The 23,194-nt window shown below is 42.0% G+C and overlaps 1 protein-coding gene and 1 non-coding gene across 2 annotated transcripts; both read right to left on the bottom strand.

Moving 5' to 3' along the window:
- Nucleotides 1-13,315: 13,315 nt before the first annotated feature.
- RPL37 (ribosomal protein L37) lies at nt 13,316-17,926 on the bottom strand. The gene is made up of 5 exons (XM_028098114.2): nt 17,852-17,926; nt 17,059-17,194; nt 16,731-16,815; nt 15,343-15,477; nt 13,316-13,480 (listed from the first exon to the last, which is right to left on the bottom strand). The coding sequence occupies exons 1-4, from the start codon at nt 17,852-17,854 to the stop codon at nt 15,408-15,410; spliced, it is 294 nt and encodes a 97-aa protein (XP_027953915.1). The 5' UTR covers nt 17,855-17,926; the 3' UTR covers nt 13,316-13,480; nt 15,343-15,407.
- Nucleotides 15,556-15,636, bottom strand: LOC114204925 (small nucleolar RNA SNORD72). Its single transcript, XR_003608279.1, has one exon. It is a non-coding gene; the product is annotated as a small nucleolar RNA SNORD72 (small nucleolar RNA).
- Nucleotides 17,927-23,194: the final 5,268 nt, after the last annotated feature.

Genomic DNA, 23,194 nt, shown 5'->3' with positions numbered 1-23,194 from the left:
TAATATTAGGCCTTACACCACAACCTTGCAAATGACTTTTTAAAATTTGCATCATTAAGGTTCACTTTCTGCTGTAAAGTTCTGTGGGTTTTGACAACTGTTCAATGCCATGTATCTACTATTATGGTATCAGAATATTTTCACCACCCTAAAAATCCCGTGCTCCACATATTCAACTCTGTCCTCTTTTTTCTGTCTCTATCATTTTGCCCTTTTCAGAATGTCACTTACTTGGAATCATACAGCATGGAGTCTTTTCAGACTGGCTCCTTTCCCTTAGCAATAACCATTTAAGGTTCATTTCTATCTTTTCTGTCACCCTTAAGTGGTTTTGAAATAAGGAAAATATACAATATTTAAAATTTTAAGATTGGTCTCCATTCTAAAATATTGTCTTCAGATACTTTAAAATATTCTATACTTGGGATGCCTGGGTGGCTCAGTCAATTAAGCATTGGCTCAGGTCATGATCCCAGGGTCCTGGGATCAAGTCCCACGTCAGGGTCCCTGCTCAGTGGGGAGTCTGCTTCTTCCTCTGTTGCTCCCCCTGCTTGTGCTCTCTCTCTCTCTGTCAAATAAATAAATAAATACAATCTTTTAAAAATAAAATAAAGTGGGGTGCCTGGGTGGCTCAGATGGTTGACCGTCTGCCTTTGGCTCAGGTCATGATCCCAGTGTGCTGGGATCAAGCCCCACATCGGGCTCCTGGCTCGGCGGGGAGCCTGCTTCTCCCTCTCTCTCTGCCCCTCTCTCCCTGCTCATGCTTTCTCTCTCTCTCTCTCTCTCTCTGTGTATCTCTGTGTCTCAAATGAATAAATAAAATCTTAAAATTTTTTTTTAAATAAAATTAAGTATTCTATACTTTTTAAAGGAATCTGATAATGGTACAGCTTTGCTAAAAGATATGTTAAATGTACCAAGAGGAGATTAGATAGATAGATAGATAGATAGATAGATAGATAGATAGATAGATAGACAGATACTCTGTTATTTAGCTTTGGTGGTTTCCTCAATAACTAAGTTATATAGGCAAGAAAAGAGTTAAATATCTGATTTTGTTTATGTTTCAGTAAAGAGTATTATTCCTTACACATGTTATCAGTACATGAAATTACTAATTTAATTCTCCCTTTCTTTACATCTGTTATTTCTCTTACATAGAGTAAAACAATTAAATTCAAGTACATTATCAAATGTGTAGAACTTTTAATTTCAGAGATTAAGATGGTTTTGGTTTTATGTGGGAATTTTATTTTCTTTGTGTTAGGAATTTGTCCTAAATCTAGTATATTTTATTTTTACTGAAATGGTTCTAGATTGCTTGACTCTATTAAATTCTAACTTGGAGACTCTTCTAAATGTCTTATTCAATTACATATATTATAATTGACCTTTAGTAGAAGACTTTGTTTTGTCTGGAACTAATACTTTGTCATGTTTTTTACTTCTTTAGATTTCTATGTACTTGCCATAAATTCAACCCAAACTTTCTAACAATTGTATAAAATCTTTTCTCAACATTAAAATGCATGAGGTATATGATATGCAGTAGGTGTTCATACTTTGTCATATTTTTTACTCGCTTAGTTTTCTATGTGCTATTCCTCGATTCAACCCAATTCCTCAAATTGTCTAAAATCTCTTAAGACATTAAAACATGATATGCATTGGGCGCCTGGGTGGCTCAGTTGGTTGGGCGACTGCCTTCAGCTTGGGTTGTGATCCTGGAGTCCCGGGATCGAGTCCCACATCGGGTTCCCCGCTTGGCAGGGAGTCTGCTTTTCCCTCTGACCCTCCCCCCTCTGTGCTCTCTCTCTCTCAAATAGATAAATAAAATCTTTAAAAAAAACCAACATGATATGCATTATCAGTTTGATCTTCTTGCACATGACTCTCCTAGATCTTTCTTACCTTATTTGCCTTCTACACCTGTATCAGAATTATCACCCGAGAATTTCCCCCTTCGCCATCTTCCTCAAGAGTCCCTTTACCTTTCTCCTGTGTTGGATTTATTATTTTGCATATACCGTGGTTTCCCCTTTATTGCCCGTTTTTGCTTTTGTCTTCCCTGGTTTTGGCGAAACCTATCCCACCAGTAGCTTTATGAGAAAGGCTCAGGGAAGTGAATTTTAATAATTAAATAATTATTTAATCATTTAAGAGAGCTTATGTGTTTGAAAATGTCTTTATTCCACCTTTACACTTTGTAGTTTGGTTGGATATAGGGTTTTAAGTTGTAAAGAATTTCCTTGAGAATTTTGAAGGCATTGCTCCATTGTCTTCTAACTTTCCTTCTTATTTTTAAACAAGTATATTGAAGTGTGATTTACATTTAATAAAAGTCACCTTTTAAAAAAAAGATTTTATTTATTTGAGAGAGAGAGAGAATGAGCATGAGCGAGGGGTTGTGGGGGGGAGAGGCAGAGGGAGAAGCAGACTCCTCGCTGAGCAGGGAGCCCAACATGGGGCTCCATTCCAGGACCCTGGGATCATGACCTTAGCTGAGGGCAGACGCTTAACTTACTGAGCCACCCAGGCGCCCCTAAAAGTCACCCTTTTTTAAGGTATAGAATTCAATGAGTTTTGAAGAAAACATACTGTTGTGTAACCATCACCACACTTAAAATATAGAATACCTCTACCACCCCATAAAGTTCCCTCATGCCCTTTTGATTTCTTTGATTTCTGTCCACATATTGTCTTTCCGGAATGATACACAAAGAAAATCATACAATACATAGACTTTTGCATCCAGCTTCTTTCACTTAGCCCAACCCTTTTGAAATTTATCCATCTTGCAGCATGTGTCAGTAGCTTCTTGCTTTTTTTATCATTTAATAGTATCCCATTGTGTGGATATACCAAAATTTATTTCTCTATTCTCCAGTCATGGTGTTTGGGTTGGTTCAGTTCCTACAGCAGGAATAGCCTGCTATACACATTCACATACAAGTCTTTGCATTCCCATTTCTTTTGAATAAATATTCAAGAGTTAGATTGCTGGGGTTGTATAGTTAAGTATATGTTTAACTTTATAAGAAACAGCAAACTTGTTTTTCAAAGTGGCTATACCATTTTGCATTTCCACCAGCAATGAACAAGCAATTCAGTTGTTCCTCATTAGCATTTAGTATTGTCAGTTTTCATTTGCTTTTTATTTTAGCCACTCTAGTAGATATATAGTGCTATGTCATTGTGGTTTTAATGTGCATTTCCCTGATGACTGATGTTGACCATCTTTTCATATGTTTATTTGTCATGCACATTTATTCTTTGGTGAACTATCTGTTTGAATTTTCTGCCCATTTAAAAAATGGGAAACTTATTTTTTTAAAAGATTTATTTATTTGACAGAGAGAGAGACAGCGAGAGCAGGGACACAAGCAGGGGGAGTGGGAGAGAGAGAAGCAGGCTTCCCGCTGAGCAGGGAGCCCGATGTGGGGCTTGGTCCCAGGACCCCGGGATCATGACCTGAGCCAAAGGCAGACGCTTAATGACTGAGCCACCCAGGGGCCCCAGGAAACTTATTTTTTAATTATTAACTTCTTCTAAATACAAGTAATTAATCATATATGTTTTGCATATATTTTCTTCAAGTTGTGTCTTATCTTTTTATCTTTTTTAATTATTCTTTTTGGAGAACAGAAATGCTTAGTTTTGATGAAGTCCAATTTACCAATTTTTCTTTTATAGGTTGTGTTTTTTATATCATATCTAAGGAAACTTTGCCTAACCCAAGTTCACAAAGATTTTTTCCTGTTTTTTTATAGAATTTTCCTGTTTTTTCATATAGTTTTAGGTTTTACATTTACACCTTTGATGCATCTTGATTTCATATTACAAGGTAAGGTTTGAGATTCTTTTTATTTAAAAAAAATTTTTTTAGCATATGGATGTCCAGTTTTTCCATGACCATTTGCTGAAAGACTATTCTTTCTCCGTTGAATTACCTTGGCACCTCTGTAAGAAATCAATTACCAAATATTTGTGGACTCTGTTATGTTCCACTTATTTATGTCTGTCTTTGACTATTGTAGCTTTATAGTAAGGTTTTATTCCATTGTAAGAATGCACCATAATTTATTTAACTCAACTTCTACTTAGGGGAGTTAGGGTTTTTTTTTAATATATATTATAAATAATGCAACAACAAACGCCCACAGGCATAGAATTTTGTGCCTTTGTCATAGTGCTTGGGTAGTATACATGCTTCAAGTTGGGAATGTTAGATCAGTGTTCCTGCACACTTTTCCCTAGTAATTGTGTCTACTTTAAGGTCCAGATCCACTTGGGTGGCCTTAGAATGTAATTAACTAGTCTATCTTGGCTGTGTTCCAACGCACTGCATCTGATCTTAAATGGTCTTTCAACCTACTAGCTCTGTGTTAAAGCAAGGATATCCTGCTTTCTTCTTTGGTTAGTTCATGAGCTGTGGCTAGGTGCTTTCTCAAGAACACAAAGATAAGAATGCCCTTTCAGGGGCGCCTGGATGGCTCAGTCAGTTAAGTGTCTGCCTCCAGCTTGGGTCATGATCCCAGGGTCCTAGGATCAAGCCCTGCATTGGGCTCTTTGGTCAGTGGCAAATCTGCTTCTCTCTCTCTTGCAAATAAATAAATAAAATCTTAAAAAAAAAATGCTCTTTCAGAGTTAAAGAAAGTGTTTTTTTCTTTTTCTTTTTTTTAAAGATTTTATTTGCCAGAGAGAGAAAGCGAGGGAGAGAGCGTGAGAGTACAAGTAGGGGGAGTGGCAGGCAGAGGGAGAAGCAGTCTCCCTGCCAAGCAAGAAGCCTGATGCGGGACTTGGTCCCAGGACCCTGGGATCATGACCTGAACTGAAAGCAGACACTTAACCGACTGAGCCACCCAGGCGTCCCAAGAAAGTATTTTTCAAGACTTCCAGAGCATTCTGCCTCTTTGACAGTTATATTTTTGATTAGTTGGCAAGCCAATTTTCGAACAATTTTTAATTATCTGTGAGTGGGTTAATCAGTTTGCTGATTAACCATGGAGGCAGGTGAAGTATGTGGTGAGGTGGAGAAATTGAGTATAGAGAATGTATGACCTTGAGGTTGAACCTGAACTCATGTGGTAGGCATCTCAGGATCATGTCTTCCCTGCTGCCTCTGCCTTTGAACTGAATCTTCACCAAGTAGCTGTAGATCCTCAATCAGAAATAATTCCCAAATGGATAAACTTACCCCTACCTGGATAATAAGAATTGACGTCATTTTGTTTAAACATGACTTGGGCTTATCCATGACCACTTTCCTTTTTTCCCGTCTTGGTTCACTGATGTATCCCCAATGCCTAGATCAGTGCCTGGCACAAAGACAGTGTTCAGTTTACCTTTGTAGACAGAATGCTGTTAAAAACAAATTTATTGGATATATCATCTTGGTTACTCGGTTGATAGAAGATTTACCTGATAAGCCTCCTCATTGTTCTGATCAAATCAAATTTCTGAGCCCACAGTGCTATAGAGTTTATAGCATATAGCATAGATCATTGACTGTGGTGGATTCACCAAGATACATGTTGTCTTTACAGAGTTCTGTCTTTCTGCTATTATCAAAGTGTGATACCCCTTATCCAGGAATGATACCTACATAGTAATAATGAACATGACCATTTATCACACTCTTACCATGTGCCAGGTACGGTGCTGGTACCTTATATGTACTATCTTATTTTGTTCTCATAGCAACACTTTGCAACAAACATTGAGGTAGGTACAACTTTTTGCCATTTTACAGGTAAAAAGCTGGGCTTAATTAACTTAAAAGCTAGTAACTTTTGTTTTGATTTTACCCATTTATTTTACATGGTAGATGCAGCACTCTTTTTGATTAAGACTTTACCAAATTAAAAAAAAAAAAATGATCACTCAATCCCAAAATGCTAAACTTGTCGTTGAGGTTCATGCTACCCAGTAGGGTAACCCCTAGACACACGAAGCTATTGAGCATTTGAAATGTGACGTCTGAACTGAAATGTGCTGAAAGTGTAAAATACACACTGTATTTTGAAGACTTGGTCTGGAAAAGAATGAAAAATATCTCCAGTTTTATACTGATGACATGGTAAATGATGTTGGACATATTTTTTAAAGAATATTAAAATTAGTTTCACTTTTTTTTATGTGTTTTAGAGTAAACTCACACCCAACATGGGGCTTGAATTCATGACTTTGAGATCGAGTCACATGCTCTACTGACTGAGCCAGCCAGGTGCCCCTTTCTTTTTACATTTTTAAATGTGGCAGCTAGAAAATTTATTTTTTTTTAAGATTTTATTTATTTATTTGAGAGAGAGAGAGAATGAGAGATAGAAAGCATGAGAGGGAAGAGGGTCAGAGGTAGAAGCAGACTCCCCGCTGAGCAGGAAGCCCGATGCAGGACTCAATCCCGGGACTCCAGGATCATGACCTGAGCTGAAGGCAGTCGCTTAACCAACTGAGCCACCCAGGCGCCCGCAGCTAGAAAATTTAAAACTCCATGTGTGGTTTGCCTTTGTGGTTCACATTATATTCCTGTTAGACAATTATTGTCTAGCATATTTTACAGACACTTATATTGGCCAACTCAGCACAAATTTTACTCAGGTTGAATCTGACAAAGAGCTCTAAGCTGGGGGCACCCTGGCTGGCTCAGTTGGTAGAGCATGTGACTCCTGATCTTGGGGTTGTGAGTTCGAGCCACATGTTGGGTGTAGAGATGACTTAGAAATAAAATGATTCTTGGTAAACATCAGAGAGAGCCCTGGGATTTCTGCAGTCAGGCTCCTGCACTGACCACAGGGGTCGAGTGCCCAGAAGCTTCCCTCAGAGGCCCTCCAGGCAGTTTCACGGCAGAAGGCCATCGGGCAGTGCACCTCTCCGTGAATGGCTTTCCCAGCAGCATCCCCCTGGGCTTTCCAGCCAAGTCCCAGCAGCAAGACCCTTCAACATCCAGGGCGCTATGCTTCACCTTCTCACATACCTGGATCTCAGCTCCAGGGGTAGGGAGGCCTTTTCCTTTGGTGCTGTATCTCAGCTTCGAGGGGTAGTGGCTGCTCCTTATTTCACCCTTCCTAAAGAGTTCTCTTTCATTTTTACTATTTAATCCCTCATTACCCCAATCCCTTCCACTAAATGATTACTGTTCATATTACTGTGTGATTTCTGCCTCACTGAAGCCTGATACACCAACTATTTTTACTGGATGTTTATATTTTATACTCTGCATGTTATTTCTGTTATTTATGTAATAAACCACCACATTTTAGTACAGTAAGTGAAGTTTTATTTTGCAAATACTGAAGGCCTATCTGTGCTTGCATCTATATAGATTTTAGTATACTCTAAACTCATGACATTGAAAAAAATCCAGAAGGGAGAATGTGTGGGATACTGCTTTTAAACCTACCTATAATCTATTCAGACTTTAAAAGTTATCTCCTTAATGCATATGAAATGTATTAAAAAAATTTATAAACTGTTCAAAAATTTAACTATTGAGGATTTTACTCTATAATGTATTCTCTCACAGCACTTTTCTGGGAGGGAGTGGATCAGGAAAGAGCAGATTTGCTCTGATCAAGATTGGGGAAAATGGCTTGCTATTACCTTTTAAACGAGCTAACCTAATGCTAAAATTATGTATGTGAATAGTATCTTAGATGTCTGTACTTTATGACATATGATTAGCCCTGTGGCGCCACATGCAGGCCACAGATGTGTAAGGATTCCATTTAATGAAGACAAATTTTCTACAAAAGTAGCCTTACGTTGTGCATTGTCTTTTTAAAGGAATGCATTCTAATAACACGGTTGTCGGAATTTTTATTACCAAAGAAAATACGTACCTTTAGTAAATAATCTCTGTGCCTTAGTTTTCTCCTCTCCAAAATAAAGAAGTTACATTATGCCACCTCAAGTCTCCTGCAACTGGAAAAGCACAGTGCCCTGACGTGCTACCTCACAGGGCTATGTTCCCAGAGGTTTCTTTCCCCGGAGCCATCCCTAATTGGACAGGTCTTCTGAGGCTTCCTGCTTCCTGTCTCCTCTCCTGGGGAGCTGCTTCTTCTCTGAGGGCTGCTCCTCTGTGACACAGGGACCATAAACAGTTTCCGCCCTGAACTATGCCTTCTCCATTCTGAGGTGGCTGAATCATATGCCACCCCTCCCTTCCTCTCATTTGCCCAAGATAGTTTGTTTCTGAAATAGTACCATTTGCCACCTGGCATAATATCATTTGCTTCCTCCTCAGCTACCCTGACCATCTCTACTCTAACTTGGGGAAGCTGGACCTTTCTCCTCCAATACCATTTTACCAGTTGTCTTTTTTTTTTTTTTTTTAAGACATTTCCTCTAAAGGACTTATTTTCTCTATATAACACTCAGGAGTTCAGATCACTTTAAGCATTTTTAAGGGCAAACCAAATACTCTGTACATTCACTAGATGTTTATTTACAGAGCTATATAAATATAACACTCTATCTGAATAGGACTTTTCTTGCCTCAGGGAACTACCAAAACGAGACATACATTCCATACCCCCCAACAATATATCCGAAAACCTGGTCATAGCTCTTAGAATCCTTAGATCAACGACAGAAGAGGGGTACAAGGGAGAGACTGGCAAAGAGATTCCTTTGAAGGGAGTTTTAAGTATTTAATCCAACCTTCTTGGAAAAGGGGCTTGCTACCTTCTGGCAAGAAACCTTCAAAGGCACCGGAGAGCTTTGCAATGTGTTTCCTGCAACTGTTTTGGCAGCGTGCCAGGAGAGGCCTGCGGCACTTCAGAATTTGGTCAGGTCAGCAATGAGGCAATGTTTCCTGTGGACCAAATGGGGGCCACCCAGGAAAAGAGAGCGCATGGGATAGTTCTGGATCCTGCCAGCGGGGCCCGCAGAGGGACAGAAAACCCTAGGAGAAAGAGGCTGGGTACTAGGGGCTAGGAGGGTCACAAAAGCCGATTTTGAACTGAGATGGGAGCCACAGGAAACGGATCTGAGTAGGGCGTCTCCAGATGTAACCCAAGGGCCCGGGACAGGTCAGCTTAGTCCTCGACGGGTCCAGGCGACGAGCAGAACTGCGGCTGACCGGAGACGCCAGGGGAGGAAGGTGAGGCCAGAGGGGCCGTACCTCCTCCACGGCTAGCTTCCGGCTAAGGGAGTCCAAGCCGGAGAAGGGAGGTAAGGTGAGGTCATCTTTGAAGTTTGACTTGTTACATAGGATTGGACATTTCACTCATTGAAATAAAACAGTTCTGCAACTAATCACGGCTGGAAGTTTTTTTTTTTCTTTTTTTTTATTATCTATGAGTGCTCTAAAAACACATGGGCCAGACCAAGTCTTCATCCTGGGGCACTGGAGTATATTCCCAATGTATAAAAAAAGGACACAAAAATAAAGTTATGTTTTTATCTCAATCCACATACCACGCCTACTCTACAAGCCACTTGCACACACAGGAACCATTTTTTCATTGGAATTTTCCTTGACAAAACATTCCTCTACCTTACTGTACAAGGAAATTTTTATTTGATTCCATTCGGCCAGGGGCGGGGGTGGGGAGAGAGTCTTAACCAGGCTCCATGCCCGGTACAGAGCCCCAGGCGGGGCTCAATCTCACCACCCTGAGATCATGACCTGAGCTGAATCAAGGGTGGACACTTAACTGACTGAGCCCCCCCAGGGGTCCCACTTTTTTTTTTTTTAGAGAGAGCACGAGCAGGGGAAGCAGGAGAGGAAGAAGCAGGCTCCCCACCAGCAGGGAGCCCAACGCGGGGCTCGATCCCAGGACCCTGAGATCATGACCTGAGCTGAAGGCAGATGCCCAGCCACCCAAGGGCCCCTTTTTAAAAAAAAGTTTTATTTATTTATTAAGTAATCTCTATACCCAACATGGGGCTTGAACTTACAACCCAAAGATCAAGAGTCACATGCTCTACCAACTGAGCCAGCTAGGTACCGTTACTTTGCTTTTCTTACATGAATATACAGTATTACAAAATTTCAGCTAATTACAGCCTAAGCTAAATTTTGCAACCAACCCAGAACTCAAAAAAGGCCGAGTATCTGCCTGAATGACTGTTGTATTTGCAGGGGTGGCTATCATTTAGCTTTCTTAACTACCTTTCTAAAGAAGGGTCCTCTACCCCCCACATTCTCTATCACATTTACAGCATTTATCACTACCTGAAATTGCTTACTTGTTCCAGTCACCCTCCAACACACACACACACACACACACACGAGCGTATGTACACCCAACTGAAACCTGTCAGAGCAGGGTCCTTTGTCATTTTCCACCTATCTCCAAGACCTGGACCTGCTTCTGGCACACAGAGGTCACTGAACAGGTATTTGATTCAGGAGAAAGGACACTGTATCATCAATAGAAATGAAAGGAAACCATAGAATTTCCAGGTAACCTTCCCAAAGCATCTTTTTTAAACTTTCCATTCCTCATTGCCTGACCGTTGCTGAATCCTTAGAAAACTCACTTTATTCTCAATTCTCTACTGAAATAAAGCTTATGGAAAGTAAACACTAACCCAAATTTTGCCAAATCTGGAAATCTTTATTTTTAAAGATTTTGTTTATTTGAGAGTGTGTGTGCACACGAGGCGGGGGAAGGGGCAGAAGCAGACCCCCCGCTGAGCAGAGAACCTGACTCAGGGCTCCATTCAGGACCCCGGGATCATGACCTGAGCCAAAGGCAGACACTCAACCTGCCTGAGCCACCCAGGCGCCCCTGGAAGTCTTTATTTTTAAAATCTTCGTTTTCAAAAAACAAACCAAACCAAAAAAAACCCTTCATTTTTCCCGACCACAGCCAGGTGATTGAGTGCCCCCTCAATCTTTCTTTCTTTGTACGACTCAACTGTCTAGTTCATGGGCTAATTAATTCTGCAACCACTGGAGTCAACTGTCCACTTCAACTGCGTGTTTTTGTTTCCACTGCACCTCTAACATGGCCTGCCACATAGTAGGTACGTTACCAGGCACATTGTATGTTGAATAAATGAATGAACCACTCTCTCTAGTCTGTGGACATCTCCCCAAATCTTTCTTTGAGCCTCTCTACATTGTCTTTTTTCCTTGAGTTTGTATAGTTTCAAACAGCTTCAACTATCAAGGATGGCTACTGAAGTTCCTCAGTCAAGAAACTGTATCCTCTTCTCTCACCATTTCTAAATGCCCCTAGGTCTCACCATCACCTCTTATCTGTGTAAATTATCTTCCCCATTCTAACCCTTAAAAACCCTTTCCCAACTCTCTGTTCACTACTTCCAGTGTAGAGCTCCAGCCCCGCCTTCTGCTCCAACTGCCACCAGGTTTACTCAATTCTTCTGGAATACTTCCTTGTGATGTCCCACAGGCATTGCAACAAAACCAACTTTAGTATTTCCCCCTCTTGCCTCCATTCTACTCTACTCCATCTCAGTGAAATGCACAAACCACCTCTTGCCCTGGTCAGAACCCTATCATCCAAGACCCCTATCTTCTCGGTAATATTTTTGCACATATGACCTCATGGAATCCTCACACAGGCCATGTTACAGAAGGAAACAGGAGGCTTAGAAGCTCCCTTCGACTCAAATTTCAGGTATTCTCATTAAAGAACTTCCCAGTACAGCCAGCCCCACTGCCTCAGTCCATATCATGATTTTCACATAAACTTCAGAACCTGCTGCCTGATCTTCCAGCTTCAGTGACATCCACATCACCACCTTCTACACTTATCTTGCTAGTGAAAACAAATCATGCCACTGCAGGGTTGGAACGTTCAATGATTTTTTACCTTCAGGCTAAAGTCCAAACTCCTTAGCTATGGTACTCAAAACCTTTCATGATTTGTTCAGCTTACCCCTCCAGATGCTTCTCTTGCCAACCCTCTCCCTTTTTCCTGACCTGATAAATGACAGGATCTGTGATTAAAGAGCCAGGTAAACAATACATGAGACATGAAGCACTCAATTATTTCTGGATCTCATTTTGGCAACACACTGGTGATACTCAACTGGTCCTGAGTACCCTCTGCCCAAGAAACACAAATTTCTCAGCAGTTCAGTATGGGTAACAGCTACCTGAGTGGGTCAGGTGTACCTTTTACTGTCTTAATATAAGTAGGACATCTTTTGTCAGATTGGGATCCACTGCCCAAACCTCAACCAATGCTCAGGACATCATCAGATACATCAGACAAGACACGAACTTTCTGCAATCTATGACTCATCTGAATCCACCTGTCTGCTCTCTATTCTAAATGTGCCAACCCAGTCCCATCTCTTTCCCATTGCTTCTCCCTGGGCCTTAAAACCAATTTAACTGAGCAGGGTGGTTTCATTTGGTCCATGAGCTTTCTATGATCTGCAAGGATAATTACCGTAGCACCAGAGTAATTTTCCAAATTTATTCTGTGCTAAGGGCCTCAGGCACTGGCAGATGAAGTCAGCTTACCTTACACTCAATAAACACAGGCCTTTGGGCGCCTGGGTGGCTCAGTTGGTTGAGCGACTGCCTTTGGCTCAGGTCGTGATCCTGGAGTCCTGGGATCGAGTCCCACATCAGGCTCCCTGCTTGGCAGGGAGCCTGCTTCTCCCTCTGACCCTCTTCCCTCCCTCTCGTGCTCTCTTTCTCTCCCTCAAATAAATAAATAAAATCTTTTAAATAAGTAAATAAATAAACAAACACAGGCCTTTGTTAATGCATCACTGCCCACCTGGCCCCTCACCCTTTGCACCAATGCTTTTCCTGACCCAGAATTCATAATTTTACAGGTATTCAGGTCAGTGCCCATTTGCCCCACAGCCTACTATTTATTCCATACTGGCCAATACCTAGCTCAGTGGGTCCCTCCACTGCTCAGGAACCATTAGTGACACTGAAAGATTTCAGAAAGATGTTGACAGCAAATCAGATTATTTCAATTCTCTCAAGTACAGCTGAGCCTGAACAATGCAGGTGTTGGGGGTACCAACACCCCATGTAGTCAAAAATGCACATGTAAGTTTCAACTCTCCAAAATCTTAGTCTGTTGATTATAAGCTTTACTGGTTAACAGTCAACACACATTGTATATATATATTATACACTGTACTCTTACAATAAAGGTAGATAAAACATTAAACTCAGGGCGCCTGGGTGGCTCAGATGGTTAAGCGTCTGCCTTCGGCTCAGGTCATGATCCCAGACTGCTGGGATCGGGTCCCGCATCGGGCTTCCTGCTCCTTGGGAGCCTGCTTCTCCCTCTCCCTCTCTGTCTCTCATGAATAAATAAAATCTTTAAAAAAAAAAACAAAAAACAAAAAACGTTAAACTCAGTAGTTTATAGTTAACTGTACTGCATTTATTGAAAACTCACAATTCAGGGGCGCCTGGGTGGCTCAGTCATTACTCAGGGTCCTGGGATCGAGCCCCACATTGGGATCCCTGCTCACACTCTCCCTGCTTGTGTTCCTTCTCTCGCTGTGTCTGTCAAGTAACTAAAATCTTAAAAAAAAAAAAAATACCAATGTGTGTTGTTCAAAGGCCACCTGCATATTAAAATTGCCATTTTTCAATTTCATTAACTCGACTCTAATTACTTTAGGTTGTGACTATGGTAAAAGCAACTTCACTTCCTTACTATTGACTGTGCTCACAAGCCCATAAAGTTACCATCAACCCTCCAGTTTGCCAGTGAGCAGAGGCACGTAAGTTAGTAAAATCACACTAACAAATGGCAACCAGACTCCAGGAACCAGGCTCTAACAATACATCCCTGGAGCAGAGATGTCACTCTAGTCTCACACCGAGAAGTCCAATGTGTTTAGATGAGCTGGGGCTCCCCCAAGTGAATGTAAGCTGTGATCTTAAGGATGAGTTAGAAGCTAAAGAAAAAAAGCAGGGCGGCACCTGGGTCGCTCAATCGTTAACACCCCACTCTTGATTTTGGCTCAGGTCACGATCTTGGTCTTGAGATCACTCAGCAGGGTGTGTGCTTGAGATTCTTTCCCTCTGCCCCTACCCGTTCTCACACCTGCGCTTGCTCTCTCAAATAAATGGATCTTAAAAAAAAAAAAAAAGGCAGGAAAGCAGGACTTAGCTAGTATCTTGGGAAAGCACTGCAGGGTGCAGTAAAGGTAAGGTTGGCAAGGCACCGAAGATCATGAAAATCCTTTACAGGTCAGGTTGTGATCAATGGGAAGCCGCAAATTACTCAGTACTTGGCCTATTAACACTTGTGCTCCACTTAATCTCTGTTCTCTCACTCAGTGGGTCTGTGTTGGCCTTGTCTCCTCATTGCAAAATACTGGCAATAAACCACCAGAACTGGGAAAGCATGGCGAAAAATTTCAGAGTCCTTTAACACAGAAAAATCAATGATCAATTGGTTGACGGTTAAAAAAAACTCTACTGGGGACCTATTTATCATTGCCTTTCATCTACAAATGTTAAGTTTATATATTTGGCTTTCCTTTACTCTGTACTCAATCCACTGCATTTGCATGTGGCCTAACTTTCTTTTAATCCATCCCACTCAAGGGTTTTTGACTCACACCTAGCAAGTAGCTTCAAATACTCAGCTGGCCACCTACATCACACACAAGCCTATATGCTAGATACCAAGCAAGCATTTTGGAGACTAGAATGAATTAAGATCACCTTTCCGAAAACAACTCATTCAATCACTATCCTTCATGTTCTCACTGGTCTCCAAACCCTATCACGTAAGATTGATGACCACTCCCCAAAGTCATTAGACTATAACAGATGGATATTACTAAAAGTGGTTATGCTTTTTCATTTACTTTTTTTTTTAAGTTTTACTCAAGTCTCTACACCCCACACGGGGCTCAAACTCGACACTGCAATCAAGAGTTCCATGCTCCTCCAACTGAGCCAGCCAGATGCCCCTACTCTTAACATCTTAAAACACCCATATGTGGGCGCCTGGGTGGCTCAGATGGTTAAGCATCTGCCTTCGGCTCAGGTCATGATCCCGGGATCCTGGGATCGAGTCCCGCTTCGGGCTCCCTGCTCCTTGGGAGCCTGCTTCTCCCTCTGCTTCTCTCTCTCTCTCTCCGTCTCTCATGAATAAATAAATAAAATCTTAAAAAAAAAAAAAAACCCATATGTATCATGAGCTCTGCTGTGCTAACTCATACTGCATTCCTTCTATCGTTTTCTAGTGTTACGTGCTTGAAGGAGTCCTGGAATTCTGCTTGTTTCTTATCCTCCTAAGCAGTATCACAACCCAGTTCAAAAGGTAGTGCTCCAGAACAGTCACTTAACAAGTAAATCTAAATATTAAGCTGTCCCATCCCCAAACCCATGGCAATTCACTGATACTACAAGGCTATTAAAAATACCTTAGCACACCAGGTATTTTTTTTTTAAACCAGAACGTTTATTGTGTGACTAATCGTTGAAATCCTTAAGATGAACTGGATGCTGCAACAGCTGCCCTCTTGGGCTTAGGTGTTGTTCCTTCACGGAATCCATGCCTGCATCGTATTAAAAATGAAAACCAGTTACTTCAGCAACAATGTATACATTTCAATTTTTATTAATAGATTTAAATGAGCTTATCTCAGTTATATGCTGAAATCAGTATCAAATTCATATGTTCAGACATTTATTTCTACAACCATCATCGATAAGCTACAATATTTACTTTCTTCTGCTTCAAGATACCTGTTTTAAACATACAGTTAACTGCAGTTGGAAAAAAGGTCAAGAATTTGGTTGTCCCGATCACCAGGCCAGTACTTCTCTCCTGCTTGTGTTGAGACCCATTTCTGAAAATGGGTCCCTAGGTTAGCAGGCAGAGACCCTAAGTACTTTCCTTTAATCAAGGCAAAACAAGGAGCATGTTTAATCGCTGACATTTTCTAAACTGCTTAACTACGCTTTACATTTTAAGTCATTTATTATACACACACATCCTAAGGAGAAAGGGTACTGTTACCCCACTTTTAAAGGTTAGTCTGCCTTCAGTTCATGCTCTCTAACTCCTACATTACATAGCAGTCTACTCACTACAAGCCCACACGATTGTATTATGCTTTCAAGTGCAAAGAAGGTCTCCTCAGCACACAAACACATCTAAGGGTGTTGTGTTTACAAAGCCTCAAAATGCCTGGTGATCTTTTAGAGCTAGAAAATCTGGAATTGAGGGGGCAAAGGCCAGGGATTCTGCTAAGTATCACACAGCACAGGACAGTCTACCCAACAAAGAATTATCTTAGTTGAGACCTAAATAACTGACACCTTAAAAGACACTGTTAAAATGCAGTTTCTCTCTAAGTTGGGGCTGAAATTCTCCATCTCTAACAACTCTAAAGCCTGACTTTAAGACAGTAAGATCTTTCTATACAAATGCAGTAACTATGATGGTTTTCTACAGCAGATTTGCACAAAGCCACATTAAGTGAAGGCCCAATCCCAGACCTCATTCACCACTATTGTCTTGACAAATTTTGGTGAGAAAATGAGGTGTAACCTATCCCTAAGAATTATTATTACATTTTAGGGTGTCTAGCTCGAACCGCACTCCAGACATTTATTTATACTGTTGCTCATTGAGAGATTAACAAAATCCAGATTAACTGATCTGAAGGTTACAGTGGCAGCAGAAAAAAATACCTTCCAACACTTCATCCCCACTAACCGACGTAGTATCCTTATTTTACAGCAGATAAAGGAGGTTCTTCTCCAAGCTCACAACCAATTACGATGAAAACACAAAAAACTGTACCTGAATCTGCGGTATACAATTTTTAGGTGCCTCATTCGACCGGTCCCAGTGGTGTTTCGTCTTTTAGCCTTGGCACTCCAGTTATCTGAAACACAAATTCAGGTAAGGTTCTGATTCTCCCCACATACATTATGGGCACCGTTGGTCAACATACGTAAAGACTGCCTTCCTTGTTTTTTTAAATCCACTTCATCCGTATACAGATGCACTTTTACGTTAAGTACCAACTAATGTCCCAAGCCATGCCCACTTTGCTACATCGCAACGAAGAGACTACTTACATCCATCCCAACACCTGACACAGTCGCCCAAAACACATTCCACTTACACTTTCTCTTGCGCTTGGCAGGATAGCCGCATTTGCCACAGGTGGACTTCTGAAGGTGGTAGGCCTTCGAGCCACAGCGGCGGCACAACGTGTGCGTCTTATTGCGACGCTTTCCAAACGATGACGTCCCCTTCGTCTGCAAAGGGGAGGAACAATTTTGAGATCTAGTGATTTCTGTACATATCCCGACGTTTTCAGGAAAAGAAATCACTAAGATTTAAAGACAATTATACAGAGAAGCTTAAAGACAATCTAGGGCTGAAACCGTGGCGGAACTTCCTACTTTCTTAAATGCAAAATCAGAGACCACTACCAGCATTTCACGGTACCTAAAGTCTTCTGCAGGGGTTGCTTTATTTTGAAATCGGCTACATTCTTTAAAGGAGAGAGAGAGAAAGAAGACAAGCCGCAAGACGAAATAACGTGGTGGTTTTCCTACCTACCCCGACCCCCAAACCTAAGAGCTCCTGCCAGGCCTCAACAATGAACTTTTTTGCTTACAGAGCCAAACACTCCCAGACCACGCTTCTTCCTTCAGTTCTCATCCGAGGCCAACGCTTCTCCAAAGATCAAAGAAAACAAGGAAGCTACAGCGGCTCCTGCTCCACGGCTGTAGACTCAGCATCCACAGACACAGGAGCCACTCTTCTGACTCTTGAGGTCCACCGCATGCCCCTTTCCTGCCCACCCGCTCCCTCTGTCGGCAACCTTGCCGACCCCCTAAGGATGGCAGGGAGCGCGACGCAGAGAACGAGGATGGAAAGCGATTCCGAGAACCAGTGGAAACACTCACCATCTTGTTTCCGCGGCCGACCCCAAAGAGGCCAGAAGAGGCGGAACTTCCGCTATATCGTGCTCAGAAGCTTCCGCCCAGGGAAGTACTTCCGGCAGGGCGCGGTGCACCGTTCTCAAACGTCCGTAGCCGCAGTGGGGGTGGGGTCTAAAGGAGGACGCAGAGCAAGACAGGGCCAATAGGGGTTTCGGCGCTCCGCCGGCGGGAGGCCTCACGGCTTCCTGGCGTCGGAACCGGCGTGTTTTCGCCGCACCCGCCATGGCCGAGAACTGCCTCGATGCCAGAACTCGGTTCTTTGTGCGGATGCTCCTGCTCTCTCGCCTCCTCGCGTTCTCGGATTTGTGGCCATATCGCGGATTTCGGTCCCCGAGCTGGTGGGGAACCTGGGGGTACCTCCGCGCTCTTGGCGTGGAGGGTTCCGGATGGGACCGGGATTCCGATCTGGGAGAAACTGGCTTCTCCAGATCCTTCCTCACCCGGCTTGAAGCTTTTGGCTGACGCTGGTTCTCCGGGAGGTCGCCGGCGGTTAGGAGGCACGGACCGGCCTCTGAGAAGCTGGGCTCCGAATGTTAAAAAAGAAAGGCGAATAATGTTTTTTCTGACTGTAGCAGTTTAGAGGCAAGTTTTTGATGTAAAATAAAAGTATGCTAAGGGATCACACATGGAACCTTTGAATATAGTTTCCTGTAGCCCGATGTGAGGAAATCTGATTCGGCCTCTTTAGGTAGGTAGGGCCTGGAGGTCTGTACTTAAGCCCTTTCTAGATTCTGAGTTGGTGGTTTCCAGGTCTTGATAGACGCTAATCCAGTTGTAACCTCTTACCCAGCACTCTCGCAAAACAAAAAATTCAAACATTTAAGGGTTAATAGGGAAAAAGATCCCAAAGAGCCATATAATGTGCTTACGTTCTATGTAAACCGAGAATTCTTTACCTGTCACATGTGAAATAGCAAAAGTGACGGACTGGTCGGCGGCAGAACAAAATGAACTCTAGGAATCAGGGGTTTATAGGACAGTCCCTGTCCTCATGGAAACAGTAAATAGGAGATAAAGAGGAGGCCAACTTGCGAATGCTTGGACCAAACTGCAATTCAGGGGGCTTTCTGGTTTAGATGCTGTATTAGTTTCTTACTACTGTTCTAAGTAGTTACCACAAACTTAGTGGCTTAAAACTAAACAAATTAATTAAGCTATACTGCTTTTTAAAAAATTCCGTTTACTCAAGAGGAATAAACTCTAGAGATATGTTGTACCTCATTGTGCCTATAGTTAACAATACTGTATATGTACACTTGAAATCTGTTAAGAGGGTGATCTCTAGTTAATTGTTCTTAACTGCAATTAAAACACACGTTACGGTTGTGGTCACAAGTCTGAGATTGGTCTCACTGGGCCCAAGTCAAAGTGTGGGCAGGGCTGCATTATTTTCTTGGAGGCTCTGGAAGATCTTTTGTCACCTTTTTAAGCTTCTAGAGGCTGTCAGCATTTCTTGGCTTATTTAAATCCAGTTAAGAGTCTCATATCACACCCGTCTGCCTCCCTCTTCTACTTTTAAGGCCCTGTTAAGTTAAACAAGGAGGTCATTGAACTGAGGTTGCTCTAATGCTTTGGGGACATACTAAGCAAACAGAAATCTAAGCCTGTAAATGCCTCAAGATTGGGAAAGCAAAACACTAAGGACAGGGTGCCTGGCTGGCTCAATCAGAGGAGCATGGACTCTTGATCTTGGGTAGTGAGTTCCAGCCCCATGTTTGTTGCGTGTAGAGATTATTTAAATAAAACCCACTAAGGACAACCAATCACAAGCAACTAACTAGGCTTAAAGCTATAGCCAATCAATTTCCTTTCTTTACTTTTTGCACTTTCTCCTTTCCCCTGGCTCCAGAAGCCTGAGCATTCTTAACCCACTCTCTCATTTGGCACTACCCTGTTAGAATTGAATTTTGCTCAAACTTCAAATTTTAAATATGCCTCAGTTTATTTTTTAACAGTCCCTTGTGGGCGCCTGGGTGGCTCAGTTGGTTAGGTGACTGCCTTCGGCTCAGGTCATGATCCCGGAGTCCCGGGATCGAGTCCCGCATCGGGCTCCCTGCTCGGCAGGGAGTCTGCTTCTCCCTCTGACCCTCTTCCCTCTCGTGCTCTCTATCTCTTATTCTCTCTCTCAAATAAATAAATAAAAAATCTTAAAAAAAAAAAAACACAGTCCCTTGTGATTGCATTGGCCCCACCAGACAACTTTCTCAGCTCAAGATCAGCTGATTTAGCAACCTTTATTTGTAACCTTAATTGTCCCTTGCTATGTAACCTAACATATTTATAGGTTGTATTAATTTGGACATAGGCATTGGGAAGGACAGCGGGAGATCATTATTCTGCCTAGCACGGGTGTTAGAAGAAATGTGATTAGGAAAGGTAGGGCAGGTGGCAACCACTGAGGACCCAAGCAAGCAGTTTGACAGGCACTGTGTGAAATTCTTTGACCTCGGACACTCCCAGAACTGTAGACAAAGTGAAATATTTTTCCTACTCCTTGACGTAAAGTGGTTGTTTATGGTGTGCTTGATACCGCACTATTTTGGCCCTGATCAGGAGAACCCCTGGCTCTTCCAGGTTCCTATCCAAATGCCAGTGTTAGGTGGCATGGATCAACTTTTGAAACAGATGATATATGCTATTCCCAAGGTATTTGCTCTATGAAATTTTGCCTTTCAGCAGAGAATAATGGAGACTATGTAAATCCTGCATCCGTGATTCTGATACAATTCAAGTCTCTTGACCAGAACTTGGAACTAGATCTGCTTTTTGCCCTCTACAATAAATGAAATTACTGCTGCCTTTTCTCTTTAAGACATCACATAAATTTCTTAGTTGCAAACAAAATTTTTACTCCTTGTCATTGATTTGATTTGAGGGATGTATTTTCAAATCTGTATTTCCTGGCCACCCTTCTCCAGCTCCCTTACGTTTGCGTTCTAAGCCAGTGCAATGCGAATTTGCTATTAACAAAGAACTGAATTTAAACTTCCTTTCCTAAGTTTAAATTTCTTTGCTAAACATCCCACTTAAACACTTTCCTTCCCATCAACTTTGAAATCTCCCAGGGCAGGTTATTGTGGGAGGGGAGGGTATTTAGGGTGGAGCAGTGGGGAGGAGATGGGGTTTGAGGAGCCTATTATAGAATGCTTTACCAACCGAAGGAAATAAAAAAAGGTTGGCAAACGTACTGACATTGCCTTGTCAAATTGTTAGTATTAGCTGGGATGCACCTCAAAATTCCTACTTTTGAGGCACATTTAGTTAAAACTCTTACCTAATTTTTAATATTACATAAGGATTTTCTTAATCTTTTTTCAACCTCAGGTACAGTAGAATTGAATTAATCATTATCCTTGATTCTTAATATATCCTCGGCATTGGTCCGTGCAGCATTGATCCCTGCCTTTATTTACATATTTAATTACCTTTAATAATATAGTAAGGACTTTTAGCTCATCCCTGGACGATAACCTACGTCTAACTCCATAATCTCCCTGTCTCCTTATCCCATCTTATCTTCAACTTCTCCTGAACCTAGGTAACCACCCTTAACTTCATTATTTCCTTACTTTTCATTTTATATAATTTTTTTAGACTATTTTTTTTAAAGATTTTATTTATTTAACAGAGAGACACAGAGAGAGAGAGGGAACACAAGCAGGGGGAGTGGGAGAGGGAGAAGCCGGCTCCCCACCAAGCAGGGAGCCTGGTGCGGGGCTCGATCCCAGGACCCTGGGGTCACGACCCGAGCCTAAGGCAGACGCTTAACGACTGAGCCACCCAGGCGCCCTAAAGATTTTATTTTTAAGTAATCTCTACACCCAATGTGGGGCTTGAACTTAAAACCCCGAGATCAAGAGTTGCATCCTTTACCAACTGAGCTAGGCACCCACACTTTATATAATTTTAATGACTCCATGTATATTCCTAAAATGTGTGTATGCATGTGTATGTATTTTAAGTTACATTCGACTTTTAAAAAGGGTATCATGCTGTATATAATCTTTTGGGACTTAAAGTTTTCCTTTTGTATTTTTATGATTATACATTCATTCTTTTTGAATGGTGCATACTGTTACATGAAATACTACAGTTTATTCATCTAGTGTCCTGTTGATAGTTACTTAGATTGTCTTCAGTTTCTTGTGAACTATGGCACTGTAAATAAAGACCAACTGGGGGAGCTTGGGTAGTTCAGTCAGTTAAGTGTTTGACTCTTGGTTTCCACTCGGGTAATGATCTTGGTGTTGTGGGAGAGGCCCTGGGTCGGGCTCTGTGCTCAGCGTGGAGTCTGCCTGGGATTCTTCCTCTGCCCCTCCCACTCGTGTGCTCTCTCTCTCAAATAAATAAATAAATACTAAAAAAAAAAAAGACCAACTAGATAGTTTAAAAAAAATTCAGGGGTGCTTGGGTGGCTTAGTTGGTTAAGCATCCTACTCTTGATTTCAGCTCAGGTCATGATCTCAGGGTCATGAGATCCAGCTGTGGGGCTGAGACCTTTGGAGGCCGCTCTCCTCTGAGCTTGCTGGCGTTAAATAAACCTCCTGTCCTCCAAGATCTCCGGGTGCCGCTTGGTTCTTCCGTCAGGCGATCCAGTCCAGGTTCCGTAACATGTAGGGCTCTGTGCTCAGCTCGGAATCTGCTTGTCTACCCCCTCCCCCACCTTGCACGCACATGCACTCACACATACTCGCTCTCTCAAAGAAATAAAATCTAAAAAATAAATAAAAACTGAAGTCTGCTAATAGAAACAAAAAATGTAAACTATTAAATATGCAGTAGTGTTTAAAGTATCCCCAGAGATAACCAGTGTTACAATTGGGGTATCTCTCTCCTGACTTTTTATATATGTACATTATACACATTTTAATTTTTTAAACAAAAGTGGGATGTGTAACTTTCTGTCTTTCATAACAACATATCATGGATAGCACTAGTTGTCAATATACATAGACTTACTCATCCTTTTATTTATGTCTTTATTTTCCTTTAAGTAAACTCTACCCCCAACGTGGGGGGGTTGAGCTCGTGACCCTGAGATCAAGAGTCTCATGCTCTACAGACTGAGCCAGCCAGGCACCCTGCTTCATCCTTTTAAACTGTTCTTTTCTAGGGGCGCCTGGGTGGCTCAGTTGGTTCAGCGACTGCCTTCGGCTCAGGTCATGATCCTGGAGTCCCGGGATCGAGTCCCGGGATCGAGTCCCACATCGGGCTCCCTGCTCGGCAGGGAGTCTGCTTCTCCCTCTGACCCTCTTCCCTCTTGTGCTCTCTCTCTCTCATTCTCTCTCTGTCAAATAAATAAACAAA

Source organism: Eumetopias jubatus, unplaced genomic scaffold (assembly GCF_037043125.1).
Source record: "Eumetopias jubatus isolate StellerSeaLion01/CBP00866 unplaced genomic scaffold, mEumJub1_p1.0 scaffold_5, whole genome shotgun sequence".
NCBI classification, from domain to species: Eukaryota; Metazoa; Chordata; class Mammalia; order Carnivora; family Otariidae; genus Eumetopias; species Eumetopias jubatus.
Note: the sequence above shows the minus strand (reverse complement) of the source record. Positions and strands in the feature narration are given on the sequence as shown.